This window comes from Pelobates fuscus, unplaced genomic scaffold, assembly GCF_036172605.1.
Source record: "Pelobates fuscus isolate aPelFus1 unplaced genomic scaffold, aPelFus1.pri H_1, whole genome shotgun sequence".
Taxonomy (NCBI): Eukaryota; Metazoa; Chordata; class Amphibia; order Anura; family Pelobatidae; genus Pelobates; species Pelobates fuscus.
The window spans coordinates 552,978-573,090 of NW_026961990.1; the positions used below are offsets into that span (position 1 = coordinate 552,978).

The 20,113-nt window shown below is 45.9% G+C and overlaps 1 protein-coding gene across 1 annotated transcript in view; it reads left to right on the forward strand.

Annotated features, from left to right (window-relative positions):
• The window catches only part of LOC134585306 (E3 ubiquitin-protein ligase RNF213-like), a 105,736-nt gene that overhangs the window by 5,132 nt on the left and 80,491 nt on the right, over nucleotides 1-20,113 (forward strand). The window contains exons 4-8 of the mRNA XM_063440727.1: nucleotides 8,742-8,776; nucleotides 10,747-10,839; nucleotides 16,683-16,844; nucleotides 16,978-17,149; nucleotides 19,684-19,778. Of these exons, the coding sequence (XP_063296797.1) occupies nucleotides 8,742-8,776; nucleotides 10,747-10,839; nucleotides 16,683-16,844; nucleotides 16,978-17,149; nucleotides 19,684-19,778 (557 nt within the window). The remainder of the gene's footprint in view (nucleotides 1-8,741; nucleotides 8,777-10,746; nucleotides 10,840-16,682; nucleotides 16,845-16,977; nucleotides 17,150-19,683; nucleotides 19,779-20,113) is intronic.

Sequence of the window (20,113 nt, forward strand, 5' to 3'; positions counted from 1 at the left end):
TCTATGTTTGGGCTACTCTGGGGCATATTCTATGCTCTGGAGTCGCTTCAACATATACCCCATGTTACCCTGGCTATAGGTAAGCCCAGGCGAAAGTTTTCACAATTGTTTTCTTTTTCACTATTTTCCCCCTTTTCTGTTCCTGTACTCTCCCCTCCCCCCTCCCCCTCACCCTTCTCCCAATTCCTCTGAAAGGGGACGTGGATACCCGTAGATGCTACACACTGCACAGCTATAGTGGGCGGGGACCAGGCCACTACTCTACATCTTTGATCATTTCATTACAACATACATGTCGGCCCCTGGTGGGCCTTGTGCGTAGAATAAGCGTGAACCTTTACCTGTCAGGATGCCGTTAAAACTACTATCTTTAAATGTCAAGGGCCTTAACGCTCCGAGCAAACGCCGCCTTATGTTCAGAGATCTCAAGCGTTCGAACCCTGACATTGCGTTCCTGCAGGAGACACATATACCAGCACCGGCGAGATTCGCCTTGAAGGATCACGTATTTAGCACCGTACATGAAGCTAGGGCTTTGAACAAACGAAACGGGGTCGCGGTGCTTATACACTGTAGATGCCCATTTAAAATGGGGAAAGCGGTGGCAGACCCAGCGGGTCACTTTATTCTAGTGTCCGGGACTTTATACTCCCATGCGATTCACTTTCTAAATATTTACGCCTCCAACGACCCCTCTACTGAATTCTGGGACACAATGACCCAGATGGTACGTGATTTACCGCATGGTATGGTGGTTGTGGGAGGCGATCTCAATGCCGCTCCGTGTCCGGCCGTAGACCGGAGCCGGGGCGGCGACCTCCCGCGGTCACATGGGAGAGGGGGACAGGATAAAATTCTCCGCTCCTTCATCCTCCGAACGGGTCTCTTGGACATCTGGAGGGCGCATCATCCTGCTGAACGCGATTACACTTTCTATTCAGCACCCCATGATACCTACTCCAGAATCGATATGTTCCTAGTAAACTCTCACTCAGCTTCAAAGGTTTCGGGTACTACGGTTGGCTCTATCACTTGGTCCGACCACGCTGAGGTCACGCTGACCTTAGATAATTTATGCGTTGCATCCCCATGGACCTGGAAGTTAAATACTTCTTTGTTGCAAGATCTGACAGTGGTGGACGTGGTTCGGAAGGAACTGACTGAATATTTTGCTAGGGAAACGGAGTCGGATCTCCGCCCGGCCACGGTATGGGCCGCCCATAAAGCGGTTATTTGGGGTATCTTGATACACGAAGCCTCATTGAAGAAGAAACGCAAATCGCAATTATTGTCGTCTCTTCTAGCAGCTTTGGGAAAAGCAGAGGAAAAACATAAAGCTGCCTCGACACCCGCTACATTAGCGGGCGTACGGGATCTGCGGGCATCGGTTCGTGAGGCGCTCCTCGATGATACGGCTAGAGCTATAGTATGGTCTAAACGGACCTATTATGAAAAATCCAATAAAATGGATACACTGTTAGCCAGATCTATCCGCCCGAGACAAGGCCACTCGCATATAATACGGATTAAAGATAGCACTGGAGGGAACTGTACAGATCCCACCGACATAGCTAGGGTTTTCACGGATTACTTTTCCAACTTATACAACCACTCGAAATGCGATGACGAGACGAAACTGAGGATACTAGAAATTTTCTATCTCATCTGTCTCTGCCGCGATTGGGAGGGGGGATTCCGCTGCTCTCGGAGCCCGAATCACGGCTGAGGAGATTGACGCTGCAATTACCTCGTTGAAAGGTAACAAAGCACCGGGCCCGAATGGCTTTGAAGGCAGCTATTACAAAATCTTCCGCGAAGAAATAACGCCCCAATTAGAAATTCTATTCAATGATCTCATGGAGGGTGGCGCTCCGGACAGGGATATGTCTCTAGCCGACATGATACTTTTACCTAAACCTGGCAAAGACGACTCGGTCCCGGAAAACTTTCGCCCTATCTCGTTAATTAATCACGACTCAAAACTTCTGGCAAAGATTCTGGCTACCCGACTGAACCCTTTCCTCACGCGTTTAATCCATCCTGATCAGGTGGGATTTATTCCTAGCAGACAGTTATTCGAAAATACTAGACGTAACATCGATCTCATATGGAGGCAGATAGATAGAGGGACCCCGACACTACTCTTATCACTGGACGCAGAAAAGGCCTTTGACAGAGTCAAATGGCCCTACCTGTTCGAGGTCCTCCGACACTTTGGCCTCCCGGATACTTTTCTATCCGCAATTAGAGCAATGTACACCGATGTACAGGCTCGGGTCCGGATAGCGGGATCAAAAATAACACCCTTTAGTTTGGGCAACGGAACGAGGCAGGGATGCCCATTATCCCCTCTGTTGTCCGCTCTATCATTGGAGCCCCTATTGCAAAAGGTGCATGATACACAGGAAGTTCGAGGAATCCAGATCGGAGGTCAGCGATACGTGGTCTCCGGCTTCGCCGACGACGTTTTGCTGACCCTGACTGACCCAGAGCATCAATGGAAGCATTGATGGCCATATTAGACTCCTATAGCGGGCTGGCCGGTTATAAGGTTAACCTCTCCAAATCGAGCGCTCTCCCTCTCAATATGATAGATTCGGACATAGCCCACATAAGGGAAACCTATAAGATTCATGTTGCCAGAGATTATATCAAATACCTAGGGGTCCGGCTGACAGCAGACCCAAAACACCTTCACCAACAAAATTATGTACCCTTGATCCGCACTTTAATTACGGATATGGAGAGATGGCAGGATAAACCGATCTCTTGGATCGGCAGGATCCACACGGTGAAAATGAACGTGCTCCCTCGGATCCTATTTCTGTTTCAGGCTCTGCCGGTTCGGCTGACTAAATCTGACTTGGGCACGCTCCAACAGGCCATAGGGAAGTTTATTTGGCAAAACAAGAAACATAGGATATCTCGAAATATCCTGTACAGAGCAAAATCAAGAGGCGGTCTGGGCTTACCGAATTTGTATTTTTATTACTTAGCAGCCCAACTCACGCAAATAGCGTTGTGGCACTCTCTCCCGGATGAGAGGAGGTGGGTGGATTTGGAGTCCTCCCTCATGGGGCCTGATATCCCCCAATTCTACATGTGGGTCCCTAAGGCCAACAGACCGCTCCCACACGTCACGTGCCCAGCCATAGCGAACTCTATGAAACTCTGGGATGCCACGTCACTTAAATACGGGTTAACCACGCAATTATCTCCGTTGGCCCCGTACCTAAGGAACACAGCCTTTAGCCCGGGATTGGAAGCTAGAGACTTCAAGGGTATAGAGAACGCTGGAATTCAACGTCTTTGTCATTTGTACGAAGGCGGTTCGATTCTTCAATTTGAGGAATTGAAGGTTAGGGCCGCTTTGCGCCCATCTGATTTCTTCAGGTACCTACAACTCCGGGATTATGCCCAGACACCGGCAGTTCGGACTGTTGCATTGACAAAGCCCACGTTCTTCGAAAATATGTGCCTTCAAGAGCAGTTCCCGAAAGGCCTTATCACTACCATGTATGCACACCTTAGTACATCCACCTTGGAGTGGGGGGCACTCACATACACATCCCAATGGGAAGCTGATCTAGGTGAGGAGCTTGAGGGAGTCGACTGGCAAGACATCTGGGAAGCCGCTGCGACTTCGTCTGTATGTGTCTCCATGCAGGAACAAGCTTATAAGACCATGTTCAGGTGGTACATCACCCCGGTTAAACTCTGCAGAATGCATAAAATGTCTACGGACTTATGCTGGAGAGGTTGTGGCCATAAAGGAACTTATCTACATATGTGGTGGGAATGCCCGACGGTTCAGCAATTCTGGAAACAAATAGCGGGGTTACTGAAAGATGTTTTTGGTAGAGAGATCAAACTAGACCCGTGGGTTTTCCTTCTGGCCAGACCTCTGGAAGGCTGGTCCAGAACGGAACAGTTATTGATCCATAAAGTAAATTTGGCTGCTAGAAGAGCCCTGGCACAAATGTGGCTACAAAGTGTTGCTCCCCCACTAAATATTGTCCTGCAAAAGGTTAAAGATACGTTTCTTATGGACAAACTGACGGCTAAAGTTAGAGGCACGCTTCCAAAGTTTGAAAAGGTATGGGCTCCATGGATAGATAGTGGAGTGGGCGATTAGGGGAGGGGGGGGAGGGCTCATTTCCCCATGCCCCCACCTCTCTAAGAATGTTTGCACCTGTTACTACACTCCATGTTCTTCTCCTGCAACGGGACTTGCAGGTTCCCGCCGGGAGATATGCAAGCTGCACTAGGCTCCATAGATGTCACGCACCTTATTATCGTCACAATAGGATGCAACACATGGATCATGGGTACTGATATTTAATTGAGCTGAAGGGTCCCAGCGTCCCCTCTCCCCCCCCCTCATTACCTCCTTATATACCCTTCTCCCTCCCCCCCCCCCCCCCCACCTAGACTCCTCCTTAGTTTTTTCCCCTATTTCATTATCTCTCAGGTTACTTTCTATCTCTATCGTTATTTTCCCCTTTTGGACTCTGACCGGTTCCCCTCTCCCTTAATATCTGTCGGTACATTCTTAACCCTGTTACCAGGGAGCTCATACCGCTTGGGAATTAACAGGGTTAGATGACACCTCCATCGAGACTACCTTCAGCTTAGGGACAGAACGGGGAGGTATACCCGAGTAAAACATGGCTCAACAGAAGCCGTGACCATATTATTCCGGCCAACACGAACCATACGATGGGGCCAGTCATGTCTATCTCTCTCTTCCTCCTTTTCTATATTTTACATTTATCAAAAAATTAAGGTGGTGCACCCTGAACCTGTGTGGTCATTCATGGCGGTTGTGCAAGCGTCAAATACTGCGTACACTGCCATGTATTTCTTGCTGCTGTACTTTTAAGCAAATTATATATCTTTATACATGCCTGGATGTACTCACATGGGTTTCTGATGAATACTGTTACTGTTACTTGTAATATTGACACCTTGTAATAAATAAAGAATTAAAAAAAAAAAAAAAAAGCAATGTGATCCAACTAGAGGGACAGAGATTACTTTGCGTCTTAATGTCAGGCAGGGTGGTGTCGGAACGGGGGTGGTATGGTCCGATAGTCCAGCATCAGAATGCTTGTTAGTAGGGTCTGCATTGCACACATCATTATATCCCAACATTTAAAGAGTATAGTTTTTCAAAATAAAATTAAATATAACCATAGCATAGGGTATGCAGTGTCCGTGGCAATTGGCAATAGGAGCGGTGAGGTTTAGGCATATCGCCGCCACTTTGAGAGCATTATCTGGTAGGCTTAGTTCAGTCATTAATTATTAGGTTGTGCAATAACTGTCCTGACCGCATCTTTATGAAAAGTGGGGTGCGACCTGCCTTAAGCAGCTGGTAGGCTGTCGTCTCTCCGTCTCTTTGTATCCTCATGTTGTGACCGTGGCATAGGCTGTCTCCTGGGTTCTCCGGGGTGCGAAGGCTGTGACATTCGCCGGGTCCCAGTTGAGCTGTGTGTTTGTCGGTTGGTGCACGGCTTTGAGGATTGAGTCGGGTGGGAGGCCCAGGTTCCCTAGGATTGCAGCTGTGTCCTCCAGTTTATGAACCGGGTAGGAGTTCCCCTCGTGGGTGATCATCAGGGTTTGGGCTGCCCGCCACCGGTAGGTGATGGTGTGTGAGCGAAGCAGCGTTGTAAGAGGCTGCATGGATCTTCGCCACTTTAGTGTTTCCCCGGATAAGTCCGCATAAAAAGTGAGGGAAGAGGTTTCAAATATATAAGGTGAGTGTCCTCGTAAGGCAGTCATTACCGCCGCTTTGTCCTGTTTGGTCTGGAAGCAGACTATCAGATCCCTGGGAGCTTCGTTAGGAGCTTTCTGGGATTTAGGTATTCTGAACAGGCTCTCCAGTGTTATCAGTTTTGCCTGTTTCGGGGGTAATATTGAGCACAGGAGGCGTCTCACGAAGTGCGGTAATTCCGCGTCCGGCACAGTCTCTACCACTCCTCTGATCTTGAGGTTCGTGGATCGCCTTGCGTCCTCCATGGACATGACTTTTCTTTCCAGAGCGGTATGGTGTTTCCACAGGGACCGCAGCTCTGATTGCAGGCGAGTTGCTTGTTGTTTGGCATTGTGGGAGTCTGTTTCCAGAGCTCCCGTGCGGCCTGTCAGGCCTTGAAGGTCGGCGCGGAGTGCGGCCACGTCCGCATGTATGTCTCGCCGAAGGCCCGCCAGCAGCTCTTGCATGTCGGCCTTGGTTACCGGCTGTGGCGAAACCAGCTTCGCCACTGTGAACTGGAGAGGCCTGGCTGCTGGCCTCCTGCCCGCTGACTATGGCCCCTGGACGTGTTGCACTTTAGAAACTATATTTGGGCAGGTAATAATTTGTATTGCTGCTGCTGGCCCTTTAAAAGCAGCGATGGACATATTGGAACTTTTGGGACTACTGTACCTTTAAGACTGTGGAGCGTAGTACAGTAATCCTGCCTTTAATACTTTAATGTCATGTATGTATTTTTGTATGCAGTTTAACCTGGGTTATATATATGTACAGCATTCATCTGATTGTTCGGTAGAATCACTCCATTCATTATATTGAGGAAACTACCGAACAACCAGACCACCCAGGACTAAGTGTGCCTCCAATTACCGTTTGCAACAATGTTGCAAACGGGTAATTGGCAATCCATGTAATGTATGCTTTGTCCTCTGGGTGGCCGCCATTCGGGAAACAAACACGTGGCGGCGGCCATCTTAAACTACCGAACAGCGGTGTTTTGCCGTCGAGTGTCTGGAACTAAAATCGGACACTTGACTAGGCAAACACCGCTGAGACCTCCATACTTCCAGAAATTCGTATGGAAACTACCGAATGACCCGCCGTTCGGTAGAAAGAACCCCACAAACAAGGGAATTCATTCAAACCCTCTCCAGGCTCTATAACACAGGCAATTCGTCTGTTTCATTCACTTGTTTGTGACCGACCGCAGGGCCAAAATGCATGGAACTGTTTTCGGATACTTTACCCATGCGGTCGGTCAATACTTTAAAGTCCCATAACTCCCGAACCGTTTATCCGAATGGGCTGATTCTTGCATATGTTGTCCCCCTGAATAAGGGCTATCAGGGGATACCTGTTTTGGAGGTGTAGCCTATGTATTTGGGGTACATCCAGGAATTGGGGAAAAAGGTGTACGGTATAATTGTGTTAAGTGTTAATCTAAGGGGAGGAAATGTGTGGGAGGTACATCCATGTGATTGGTTAATTTCATCCTCCCCTTGGGAGTGTCCTGTATGTACTTGTTTGTAATAAAAGCCAGACTGGGTGTCCCAGTCCAGGGTCTTGCTTAACCCTCAAAGCGATGTGTTGTCTCGGTCTTTGGGGGAATGGGATTGTATGCTGACTGCCAAGAGTGTAAGCCGAGGTCTGCTTTTCTTGTTCAGCTGTTCCAGTGTTCGTGTGGTTCCAGTCGGGAGAATGGTGTTTGCAATAGCTGCCTGTGCATCTGGAAAGGGGATTATCGCCTAAACTGGGTTTTATCCTCTTGTAAGTGAAACGGTCCGTTACACCGGCGATGAGTCATTTTTAATCGGGGGTGGCGCTGGGGTCACTTTTGGTCGTGGAGGAGGTCTCCGGACTCCTTGGTGTGATCATCCAAGAAGTCGGAGCTGTCGTCGGGGTAAGACGCCATCTTGGCTTGTGAGGCTTCATGTGCCTGCCGCCATAAGTCTCCAATGTTCATGCCTAGGTTAGGTTTTTCAGCTTTTTGCTTCTTAGTTTTGCGTCGTGTGTGATCGGGGGTCCCGTAGGGTTGCTTTTGTTAGATTTTGCCGGGTTTAGTGCTTATTTCAGGCAGAGTTTGCCGGAGCTCAGAGGAGATGCGACCGTTCAGGTTGGATGCTAGGCTCCGCCTGTCCGAAATCTGGTCCATATTAAAGGACCACTCTAGTGCCAGGAAAACATACTCGTTTTCCTGGCACTAGAGTTTCCTGAGGGTGCCCCCACCCTCAGGGACCCACTCCCGCCGGGCTCTGGGGGGAGGAAGGGGTTAAACTTACCTCTTTCTCCAGCGCCGGCGGGGAGCTTTCCTCTTCTTCCTCGCTACGTCATCGGCTGAATGCGCATGCGCGGCAGGAGCCGCGCTCGCATTCAGCTGGTCGCATAGGAAAGCATTCATAATGCTTTCCTATGGACGCTTGCGTGCTCTCACTGTGATTTTCACAGTGAGAAGCACGCACGCGCCTCTAGCGGCTGTCAATGAGACAGCCACTAGAGGCTCTGGAGGCTGGCTTAACCCTCAGTATAAACATAGCAGTTTCTCTGAAACTGCTATGTTTATAAAAAAAAGGGTAAAAGCTAGCTGGACCTGGTACCCAGACCACTTCATTAAGCTGAAGTGGTCTGGGTGCCTAGAGTGGTCCTTTAAAGCTCATTTGGAGCCTTGACCGCAAATCCAGATATTATTACATACTGTGAACATTGTCTGGGTTTTGTAGTCTGTAGTTTTTATGCCCCATTTAATACTGGGCCTTGTGGACTTTAGTGATTAACCCTGTGTTCCAGTTTTTTTTTTTTATTCCCCCTTCCTTTTTGGCATATTTGTGTTTTTATTATTGTGTTTTTTTTTTTACCCATTATGTTGTTCCCAATACATTTCTCTGAGAAATGTCTGCCTAATACTTGGTAATGGTTAATCATCATATTTGTATGAATATTTTGTCTCTCAACGACTTTTGACAACTTTTAAAATCTGTCTTTCTTTCAGTTTGCCCCAGTGGTCATTATTGTGCAGTTGGCGAGGTAAGCATTGAGGGTTTTCTCTGTAAACTAAAAATTTTACCGTGCAGTTTGTCATAAAGTGAACGTCCACAGCTGGGCGTAATAGAGAACTCCTTTTTAGTACTCTGTGAAGAGCCATCGCAGTACACTTGCTTCTCATGTTGCCTGAAGTAGAAATCAGGAACTGGGAGCCAGTTCTTTTCCATGAAATTCGAGTAAGCCTGTCCAGAATGCCCAATGTACCTGTGAGTACTGGGCCAGTAGGGATTAGTCTTGGGGATATTTCTTTAATAAACAGAATGATCTACATTTTCAGTTTCTCACGGTTATTTTCCAAACTGGAAATTGTTGGGAATTCACCAAGAAATTTCTATTGAAGGTCAATGAGCCACCAAGAAGTAAAACTTGATTTGGAGAATCAATGCATCTCTATGAGGAAAATTCAACTTCTCCATGCAGAGCGTGGGGACGCTGAACGGCAGGGCTGCTTACTGTGCAGCCCTGAGCCAGGAAGCACCTCTAGCAGCCATCTAAGGAGTGGCCACTTGGAGGTGTCCCTAGGGGCAATGTTTGAAAAGGCAGTGTTTGCATGAAAATGCCTGAACGGAGCTATTATACTCAACAGAACAAATGGTGACTATAGTTTCCCTTTAAACTTACAGTAAGGCACAGGATCCGATGGTACATGGTTCTCAATTACTGCATTTCATGTGTAGCATGTGTTTAGTGTTAACTTTTCTGTAAAAGTCTAGGGACATTGTAGCAGCAACCCGGAAGAGTGAGGGGTTTTCGCCGCCAAGAGATTTCCTTTCTCCCCTGTAGTGAGAGGGAGGCTGTAGAGCAGAGCAGGAACAACTCTTAGAAGAGCTAGTGATTATAGAGCAATCCCAAGACAGGGATTGCAGCAGGTAAAGCTTTCCCCTACAAGCACAAGACGAGGCTCTGTGTTGAGGGTAAATCAGGAACTGAAGGTTTATTGTGGCACACTGCCTTTTATACAGTTTTCCCTACAAGGTTACCACCCAGGTGGACCTTGTGGGGCACCAGGACACAGGAACAACAAGCCAATCAAAACAGTATTTTACATTCAGTCACTCCCACACAGTGTACACAATCACTCCCCTCTGCTTAGGAGATAATTGAGTTAATTACTGTATCAACTCAATTATCTCCAAACGAGAAAATACAACTTCTTACACATTTTTTAGAAATACCCCAAAAACATAAGAAACCCCCACAAATATACATTTCATGATAGCCCTGATCTGGGGGAACAGCATACTCAAAAATCACCCAGATCGGTTCAGGGGTTCAAAAGTAAACTGGAGGTCACATTTCTGCCCAGCCGCCCACGAGGCTGCTGTCCAGAATAGTTCCATAAGTTTAGCTTGGTCGGCCGGTCTATTTCAGGGGTAGGGAAACACACTGAAATAACGAAATGACTGTTCATGTCTATGATTTCCAGTATCTCTTGTTCGTGTGTTTGAATGTACCGAACGCCACTGCGTTCGTATGAAAGAAAACTAATTGGTGGAAGTCTGGAAGTCCCAGCGGTGTTCGTGGGAACTAGTGTCCGAGAATAGTTCCATGTGTTTGACGACCACACACCGCTGGCCGTTTGACAGTTTAAGATGGCCACCGCCACGTGTTCATTTATACGAACGACGACCATCCAGCCGTTCGTCAATTAAGCTGCGGTTAACCACAGTTTCTGGGAGGTTAACGAGCGGCACACTCCAAATGCAGGGTGGTCGGTTGTTCGGCAATTTGTTTGGTTCTTTGAATAGAATTATCCTGGTTGTAAGAGAAGTGAAATTCATCGAACCAATTAACGAATATATAAGGAAAATATAAAATCCAAGCAAATAAGGAGAAATATGAAGTCCAGGGACAGAGGGTTCTCTCACAGACATTGTTACTGAATTATTGTAAACACATCCAGAGCCCCGCTCATTATAGTTATTGTTTTAATTGTTAATATTGTTTGACAGTGTGGTCTTCCGATGGAAATGAGCCGATGTATGGATTGTGACGTAGTTATTGGAGGACTTAACCACATGCCACATGAAGGATTTCAACACATGCTGTAGGTTTTATTTTACATCAGATCTTATATTTAAATTGAAAGACTTCATATGTAGATTGATTATCACTGGTGGAAATATCACCCAGACCCCTAGTTTGTCACATAACTTCCTGTTATCCACCTGCTTACCCATCTGCCAAACCCCTACCTTGTCCCGTTACTTCCTGCTATCGACCAATATGTCCATCCCCCAGACCCATATCCTTGTACCATTACTTCCTGCCATCAACCTCTGTAACCATCACCCAGACCCCTAACGTTATCTACCTGTATACACTTATTGCAGACTCCTACCTTGTTCCATTACTCTGTTATTTAACAACATACCCATCATCCAGTCCCCTACTCTGTCCGTTCACTTCCTGCTATCAACCTCTGTACCCATAACCCACACCCTTACCTTGTCCCATTACTTCCTGCTATCAACCTCTGTAACCATTACCCAGACCCTTACCTTGTTCCATTACTTCCTGCTTTCAACCTCTGTACCCATCTCCCAGACCCTTACCTTGTCCCATTACTTCCTGCTTTCAACCTCTGTACCCATCTCCCAGACCCTTACCTTGTCCCATTACTTCCTGCCATCAACCTCTGTAACCATCACCCAGACCCTTACCTTGTCCCATTACTTCCTGCTTTCAACCTCTGTAACCATCACCCAGACCCTTACCTTGTCCCATTACTTCCTGCTTTCAACCTCTGTACCCATCTCCCAGACCCTTACCTTGTCCCATTACTTCCTGCCATCAACCTCTGTAACCATCACCCAGACCCTTACCTTGTCCCATTACTTCCTGCTTTCAACCTCTGTACCCATCTCCCAGACCCTTACCTTGTCCCATTACTTCCTGCCATCAACCTCTGTAACCATCACCCAGACCCATATCCTTGTACCATTACTTCCTGATATCTACCTGTATACACTTATTGCAGACTCCTACCTTGTTCCATTACTCTGTTATTTAACAACATACCCATCACCCAGTCCCCTACTCTGTCCGTTCACTTCCTGCTATCAACCTCTGTACCCATCACCCAGACCCTTACCTTGTCCCATTACTTCCTGCTATCAACCTCTGTAACCATCACCCAGACCCTTACCTCGTCCCATTACTTCCTGCTATCAACCTCTGCACCCATCTCCCAGACCTTTACCTTGTCCCATTACTTCCTGCATTCAACCTCTGTACCCATCTCCCAGACCCTTACCTTGTCCCATTACTTCCTGCCATTAACCTCTGTAACCATCACCCAGACCCTTACCTTGTCCCATTACTTCCTGCTTTCAACCTCTGTACCCATCTCCCAGACCCTTACCTTGTCCCATTACTTCTTGCCACCAACCTATGTAACCATCACCCAGACCCATATCCTTGTACCATTACTTCCTGTTATCTACCTGTATACACTTATTGCAGACTCCTACCTTGTTCCATTACTCTCTGTTATTTAACAACATACCCATCACCCAGTCCCCTACTCTGTCCGTTCACTTCCTGCTATCAACCTCTGTAACCATCACCCAGACCCTTACCTTGTCCCATTACTTCCTGCTATCAACCTCTGTACCCATCTCCCAGACCCTTACCTTGTCCCATTACTTCCTGCCATCAACCTCTGTAACCATCACCCAGACCCATATCCTTGTACCATTACTTCCTGTTATCTACCTGTATACACTTATTGCAGACTCCTACCTTGTTCCATTACTCTCTGTTATTTAACAACATACCCATCACCCAGTCCCCTACTCTGTCCGTTCACTTCATGCTATCAACCTCTGTAACCATCACCCAGACCCTTACCTTGTCCCATTACTTCCTGCTATCAACCTCTGCACCCATCTCCCAGACCTTTACCTTGTCCCATTACTTCTTGCCACCAACCTATGTAACCATCACCCAGACCCATATCCTTGTACCATTACTTCCTGTTATCTACCTGTATACACTTATTGCAGACTCCTACCTTGTTCCATTACTCTCTGTTATTTAACAACATACCCATCACCCAGTCCCCTACTCTGTCTGTTCACTTCCTGCTATCAACCTCTGTAACCATCACCCAGACCCTTACCTTGTCCCATTACTTCCTGCTATCAACCTCTGTACCCATCTCCCAGACCCTTACCTTGTCCCATTACTTCCTGCCATCAACCTCTGTAACCATCACCCAGACCCATATCCTTGTACCATTACTTCCTGTTATCTACCTGTATACACTTATTGCAGACTCCTACCTTGTTCCATTACTCTCTGTTATTTAACAACATACCCATCACCCAGTCCCCTACTCTGTCCGTTCACTTCCTGCTATCAACCTCTGTAACCATCACCCAGACCCTTACCTTGTCCCATTACTTCCTGCTATCAACCTCTGCACCCATCTCCCAGACCTTTACCTTGTCCCATTACTTCCTGCATTCAATCTCTGTAACCATTACCCAGACCCTTACCTTGTCCCATTACTTCCTGCTTTCAACCTCTGTACCCATCTCCCAGACCCTTACCTTGTCCCATTACTTCCTGCTTTCAACCTCTGTACCCATCTCCCAGACCCTTATCTTGTCCCATTACTTCCTGCCATCAACCTCTGTAACCATCACCCAGACCCTTACCTTGTCCATTACTTCCTGCTATTTACCAGCGGACCAATGTGCCGAGATGTAGTTATATCTCCAGCACATGTGACTTAGCCTGGAACTCTGGCTGACTGACTAATGAGAGTTCTATAAAATAAAAGATTGTAAATGGAGCTTCTGATTCAAGATAAGACACCAATCAGTGAACTGTGCACATGCTGCTCCACATAAACAAACAAATACAAAAAGAAACTAGTTTGTAAATGTGCATAGAAAAAAATTGGGAAACAATAATAAAGATGGTTTGCTTTTTTTATTATGTTTTCTGATTATTTTGTATGCATTTTTTGCACTTCTCTTTTTGTATTTGTTAATGTGAATTCTGTGCAAAAACAGTGCCTGTGACCGCACCCACTGTGTGCTGGTCCAAAACAGAATCAGCTTCTTCTCATGCAGGCAACACTGTGAGCGAGCCCGCAAGGAGAAGCTCACGCACACACAGTCCTTCTAACTGGTTTAATTCCCATATTTGACTATTAACATAGTGTAAAGTCATGATTTTATTAATGACACGGTGGCGAGTATTATTCTGTACTCTTTCTTTATTTTCCGCAGCAGCAAAGAAATTACATATTAAATCAATGGGAAAAAACAAGCAGTAAACCTTTAGTAACCGTACCTGCCTAGTAACACGATCAGCCAATCAGCGACATCCTCATCCCATAACAGGCGACGCCCAATTAAAACCATGGGGTAAAACACCCTTCTCATATTTGCCTGAGACTTGCACATAGGTCCCTAAGTCCTTGACAAAAGAATCGCAAACTAGAAATCCTTTGACTGAAGGGCCAGGTTCAGAATTTGCCAAATTAAGCAGGTTTGGTTCTATATTGTGGCGCTCTGTAGCGAGAGCAGCATTGTAATTGCTGACTAGGCAAATCTATCTTGGTATCCAACCTCTAACAGTCAGGCAATCCAAAACATGGTCTAAAGCCAGAGAGCTGCCTCAAAAATCTTGGATGCAGGACCTAGGATATCTTGGATCTTATCTTGGCATCTATAGAGAGAGAAATATAAGCTCTTCTTGGACTACCACCCATATTTGCAAAAAAATTGAATAACCTTAAGGATCAACTAAGGGTGTCTTACAGACATCATCCGGCATCGTGGGGCTTTCAGCCCGTAACTTACAATGGGTTGCCTTGTCTAAAGGCTTACGGACCCTGGCAGCAAAATAACGTGCCACATGTTCAGCAGGTGACCACTCTGCCAATTTAGGGTGGCTTAGGTCATCTAGGTCGAATAAAGGCTCACCCTGTGGGTCAAGAATTTTACCCTAACTGGCCAGTAAGGGTCGACTCACTTTTGTGGCAGCAGCCACATGAGAGTTGCCATCATGAGAGGGTTCTAAAACCTCCACAGCGTCGTAATCTGTCTCCTGGTCAGAGTCATTGAATCATATCAAATCAGGGTCACCAGCCCACTCCTCCTCCTCACTGAGTTCAGACACAGAATCCATTTGGGCTTTTGCCCATTTCCACAATCTAGCCGCTTTTGCCAGGCTAGTGGCTCTATTGCGTGGTGGTCCATTTTTGGTGGGCTGTTTGGTTTGCGCGGGGAGACCATATGGCCAGGGCGTGATATAGTAGAGGCTGGGGGTATCACAGCAGAAATAAGGCTTGAGTAAAAGTTGTAGACAGTGAGGAAGACACCTTATCCATAGCTGAGTCCATTAGTGTTTGAATTTCCTCAGAGGTTGGATTTGAGGGTTAACCTGGAACCCAGAGGGTACAGGGGCAACTTTATCTGCCTGCATAATGGCGGGTAGTGTAATATATAGAAAAGAAACAACAAAGTAGTCAAAATGTTATATACTAGGCACAGGGAGCAAAGAGACGTCCAACCACCACTAACACTGGATACTAACTCCGTGTTAGGGAAGTTGGGGGCAATAACCACACAAGACAAAAACATTAAAATGACCGCCGTGGGTCAATTAGAAACAAAAAAGATGGCCGCCGTTGCAAAAAAATAGACAATCGGAAGCCGACTGAGGTATACAAAAGTCTTAATATGGATTGGCCGTTCAGGAGTAATTGGCTGTTTGATACTTGAATGGTGAAACAAATTAATGAAAGTTCCGAGTGGACGTTCGGCTGTCGAACGAAAAAAAAAAATAATGGCAATGAATACGTCCCAAAGGGCGTTCGGGAAATGAATGTGCTGCAAATTAACGTGTCCAAAATGGCTGCCGAATGCATTCCTGAGGGAAGGCGCATGCGTGGCCGTTTTAGAAAGGTTAAAAGGGGCGATGGTGAAATAAATGGCACCAAGGTGGGAAGAGATGGGAGAAAGCTCTCAATGAGCACAAAAGCTTCCTTGGAGGCCAGAAGTGCCCAGAGAGCAAGAGGAACAATAGGAGAACTGAGAAATTAGGAAATGAAAATTATAACAATAAAAATAGAAAATAATAAATAATAGGCAATTAACAAAACGCTTAAAGGGACTCTCCGGTGCCAGGAAAACAAACCGTTTTCCTGCCACTGCAGGTCCCCTCTGCCTCCCAAGTTGCTGAAGGGGTTAAAACCCCTTCAGTGACTTACCTGTCTCCAGCGCCGATGTCCCTCTGCGCTGGTTCAGGGTCCGCCCACGCTCCTCCCCCGCTGACGTCATCCGGCGGGGGAGACCTATTGCACGCGCATTAGACCTCCTCATAGGAAAGCATTGAAAAATGCTTTCAGTGCTTTCCTATGGGGATTTCAGCGACGCTGGAGGTCCTCACGTAGCGTGAGGACATCCAGCAACGCTATAGCACACGGAATGTGAGTGTCCCTTTAATAACCAAAGGTAGTAGCCAGACAATACAAGTAGTAACAACATTAAATTAAATATTGGCACAATAATAAGGAAAGCGATCCCACAGATTGGAAACTGTGACACAGGGTTCTACTTAACTGAGGGAGCAGCAAAAAAAGAGGAAGTGGTTAATTGGGTGTTGCCTGTTATGGGATGAGGATGTCGCTGATTGGCTAATCGTGTAACTAGGTTACTGCTTGTTTTTTCCATTGATTTCATATGTCATTTCTTTGCTGCTGAGGGAAATATAGAAAGAGTGCAGCATAATAGGAGCCTCAGTGTCTTTAATAAAATCTAATGTTATCCTTTCCCTCCTAATGAATGTTTAGTATGAGAACAGCAAAAGTATGCAGAAATTAACGCTTGATAAAGAGTACAAATCACATTTGTGTATTTCTTTAAACAGAATTGCATTTGACCGAACGCAGACTGGCCATGTTCTAGGGGATCCGGAATACCAAGGGTTTGTTGTTGCTCCAGATCGAGAAATGACAATACCAGTATTTATCATATTAAGACTGCTGACTCACCTGGCAATGCTCCTGGGAGCAGAGGAGGACGGGCAGGTACAGAGCTCCACAAAGCAAATACTTGTTCAAGAATGCCAAAATATTGCTTTCTATATACTGCTTTAGTTATGGAGTTCAGTAGAAATATTTAGCAATGGATATATTGTCAGGTTACTGTCTTGTATTACAGAGTCTGGCAGGTATTGTGAAGCCACCAGTGCAAAATCTTGGAGATTTCCTCTTTCACCATATTGTGAAAGGTCTGGATCAGCTGCGGAATTCACTTGGAAAAAGTGCTGATGAGACAACCACTGTGGTCCACCTCATCATCTGCTTCCTGCTTCGAAGCTCACGTCAACAAGGTAAATATTGTATGTAAAAACATAAACACAAATAGATGAAGTATCACCTCAGATATTAAATAAATTTAAAGTCCGCACTGCTGCGAGCAATTTTTGAATCTATTAGCTCACAGCTGAGCTGATTGGAGCTCTAGCTTCCTAGCGCAGGAGCTGATACTTCACGATTGTCTGATTGTAGAGGAAAATATTTGAAAGTAATAAGAAAAAAGATATGATTCATAAAAAGTAAATAAAAATGTTAAACATTTTGGGGCAGAGCTTAGTGACTGGAGCAGACGGACACACTATCTATGAGCTCTGAAGAGTTGACCGCTATTACAATTGATTTTGCCACGTTTTATAACCCCAATCTGCGTTTTGCTGCAGCCCTGGCTGATGTGGGCCAGAAGACCAAGGAGCAGAAGTCTGACAAACTCGGGTCGGGAATGAATATCGTAGGTCTTCTCTGACAAGCACATGGTGTGTCTGGGTCCAAAATGATATTGATTAATGTTCCAACTTCTCTGAGTAGTTACACAGAGAACGCGGACCTGCCTTCTCACCTTCAACCCCAGATAGTTTAACAGAGCACAGACTTCAGGCCAGTGACGATAGCATCTGTTGGCAGATCTCCAGTAAAACATCCTAGCTGATGTGGCCTCGCTCCCCACTGATCTTATAGGCCTTATCAGAACTAGGTTCTCTGGAAACTTCATCTGTGGGTCAAGACCAGAAATTACTTCACTTGAAAACGAAGTTTAAGCATTACAATAGAATACATTTGAGCAATGATTCACAATCCTATAAGATATGAGGCGCTGCAATAGTTTGATGATTAGGAGAAAATCAGAAGAAATACCAGCAGTAAAGCTTCTACAGTTCCTGAGGTACTTGCTTGTGGCCTTACTGTCACCTAATCAGGCCAAGTCCATCATGTTTGCTGGTAACGTTCATCTCCCCAAGCCAACAAAGACCCACGATGCGGTACTGAGAGACTTGGCGGTGCGCTTTTTAACCAGGAGAGACAGAGCAGCAGTCTAGGCCGACCTCAAGGGGACTTCTCCTTATGCTTTTGAGAATATGGAGCGAACCTTTTATGTGGATCTCTTCAGTGGCACACTGATGTGACAGAGATCTCTCCAACCATTTATATCGCTACTTAGAGATTGTGGTGGCGAGATGGCGCCTAACCCACATTCTTCTGGTCCTGCATGGGGACTATTCATACCCAGTTCAAGATCTACAATGAGCGGTGTCACTATCTGAGACCCTTGGCCTCTGTGGTAGACTGAGACGCGACAGTCTTCCAAATCGACGGATAGATGGGATCCAGCGATTATCGCTCAATGTATTACTCAACTGGCCTCTTTAGTGTCCAACATCCCTCATGGACCTCCAGAAACAGATTTACTAAATGCTTTCCTATGAGGAGAGGTAATTGCCGCGCATGCGCACTAGGTCTTCCCCGCCGGCTGGCGGCGGCCGGGGGAGGAGCGTGGAGTAGCGTGGGTGGAGCCTGACCCAGCACCGAGGGACATCGGCACTGAACTCAGGTAAGTGGCTGAAGGGGAGGGGTGCCCTAAGGGAGGGGGAACCTATTAACAGCTTTGTTTTCCTGGCACTATAGGATCCCTTTAAGCAATATATATTTAGCAAAGATGGGAAAAACATATACAGCTCTTTTTTGCCTGAAGATTGCTTCTTCCATTCCTAACATGGCAACCTGTGGATGGAGCACATGAAGTGCTAGGAGTTGTGAGAAATCGCCATGCCATTTAGGGAGGAGCAACTGCTTCTTCGGCTGCCTGAGACAATCTTAAATGTTGTCTTTAATGCTATGTTCTTGATACAATGACTTTTGATCTATACACCAGCAAGCAATTTGGCTAACACAATGTATATACTGTATATGGACTTTTATGCTCTTTAATTTGACACCAAGTCATATTGTCTTCCAAAAAGATGTTGGTGAGACAATTATGTTTTTGTTAAAAGATAGATAAACAAACAAAAAAGATTATTATTGTTTAAATTGGAACTTGGTCCCACAATCAAGTGAACGCTATTTCAATATTTTGTGTTTACTGGGGTGAATAAAGCAGGAGAGGTAAAAGAGTAAAAGAACTCCACTTTCACGTTCTGGGTGATTGTGCTACCCCATGATACCTCGGGCACTCCTGCGCAGTTGGGTATTTGAACAGAGAAATTCTGTACGTCTCCCTGCATTTTCTCCAGTAGTGCTGTACAGAGGTGAAGTAGTCAATTTAAAGAATAAAAAAAAATAAAGTTAGAACAGGAAATAGCTTGCTTTTAATTGGTTGTCTGGTTGTGCTAAAATTTCAGCACCTCCTCTTTAAAGGTAAGATATGATTTGGATGAACACACATACATAAAAAATATGAAGAACTTTCAATTGTTATAATTAGATCAACATTGTATCCAGGGCTGGTGCAAGGATTTTTGCAGCCCTAGGCCTAGGTCGCCTTACAGGTAGCGCCGGCCCTGATGGTATCTGATGTAAAAATGCGCATCTAATTGTATTTAATTTTTTTCAGTGCCTTTTCAGTTTGATGAAATATGGACATTGAAAGAAGCCAGAAACAAATGGGAAAAGGCTGTGGAAAGAATGGTGATTGCCCCTGTGCTTCAGGTGAAACAAAATCTGCTGTTCCGTCTACATGTTATGAATAACATGTACTATTGTAAAGTTGTAAAATGGTAATTTTGTGAAAGTGCAGGTTTGTATCAGGACAGTTCTTATCCTGAGCCGGTGTGGGTTTATTTTATTGCTTAGATTAGAGATTAAAGGGTTACTCCAGGCACCATGACCAGCACTTTGAAGTGGTCATGGTGCATTCAGCCTGTATGTGCAGCATTTCAGTATGAAACGCTGCACATAAGAAGTAATTAGTCTATCTACGACAGCATCATTAGTCAGCCTGAAATTAGTTTTGGCCTGGCTACTGTCAGTTCTGTGCATATTTC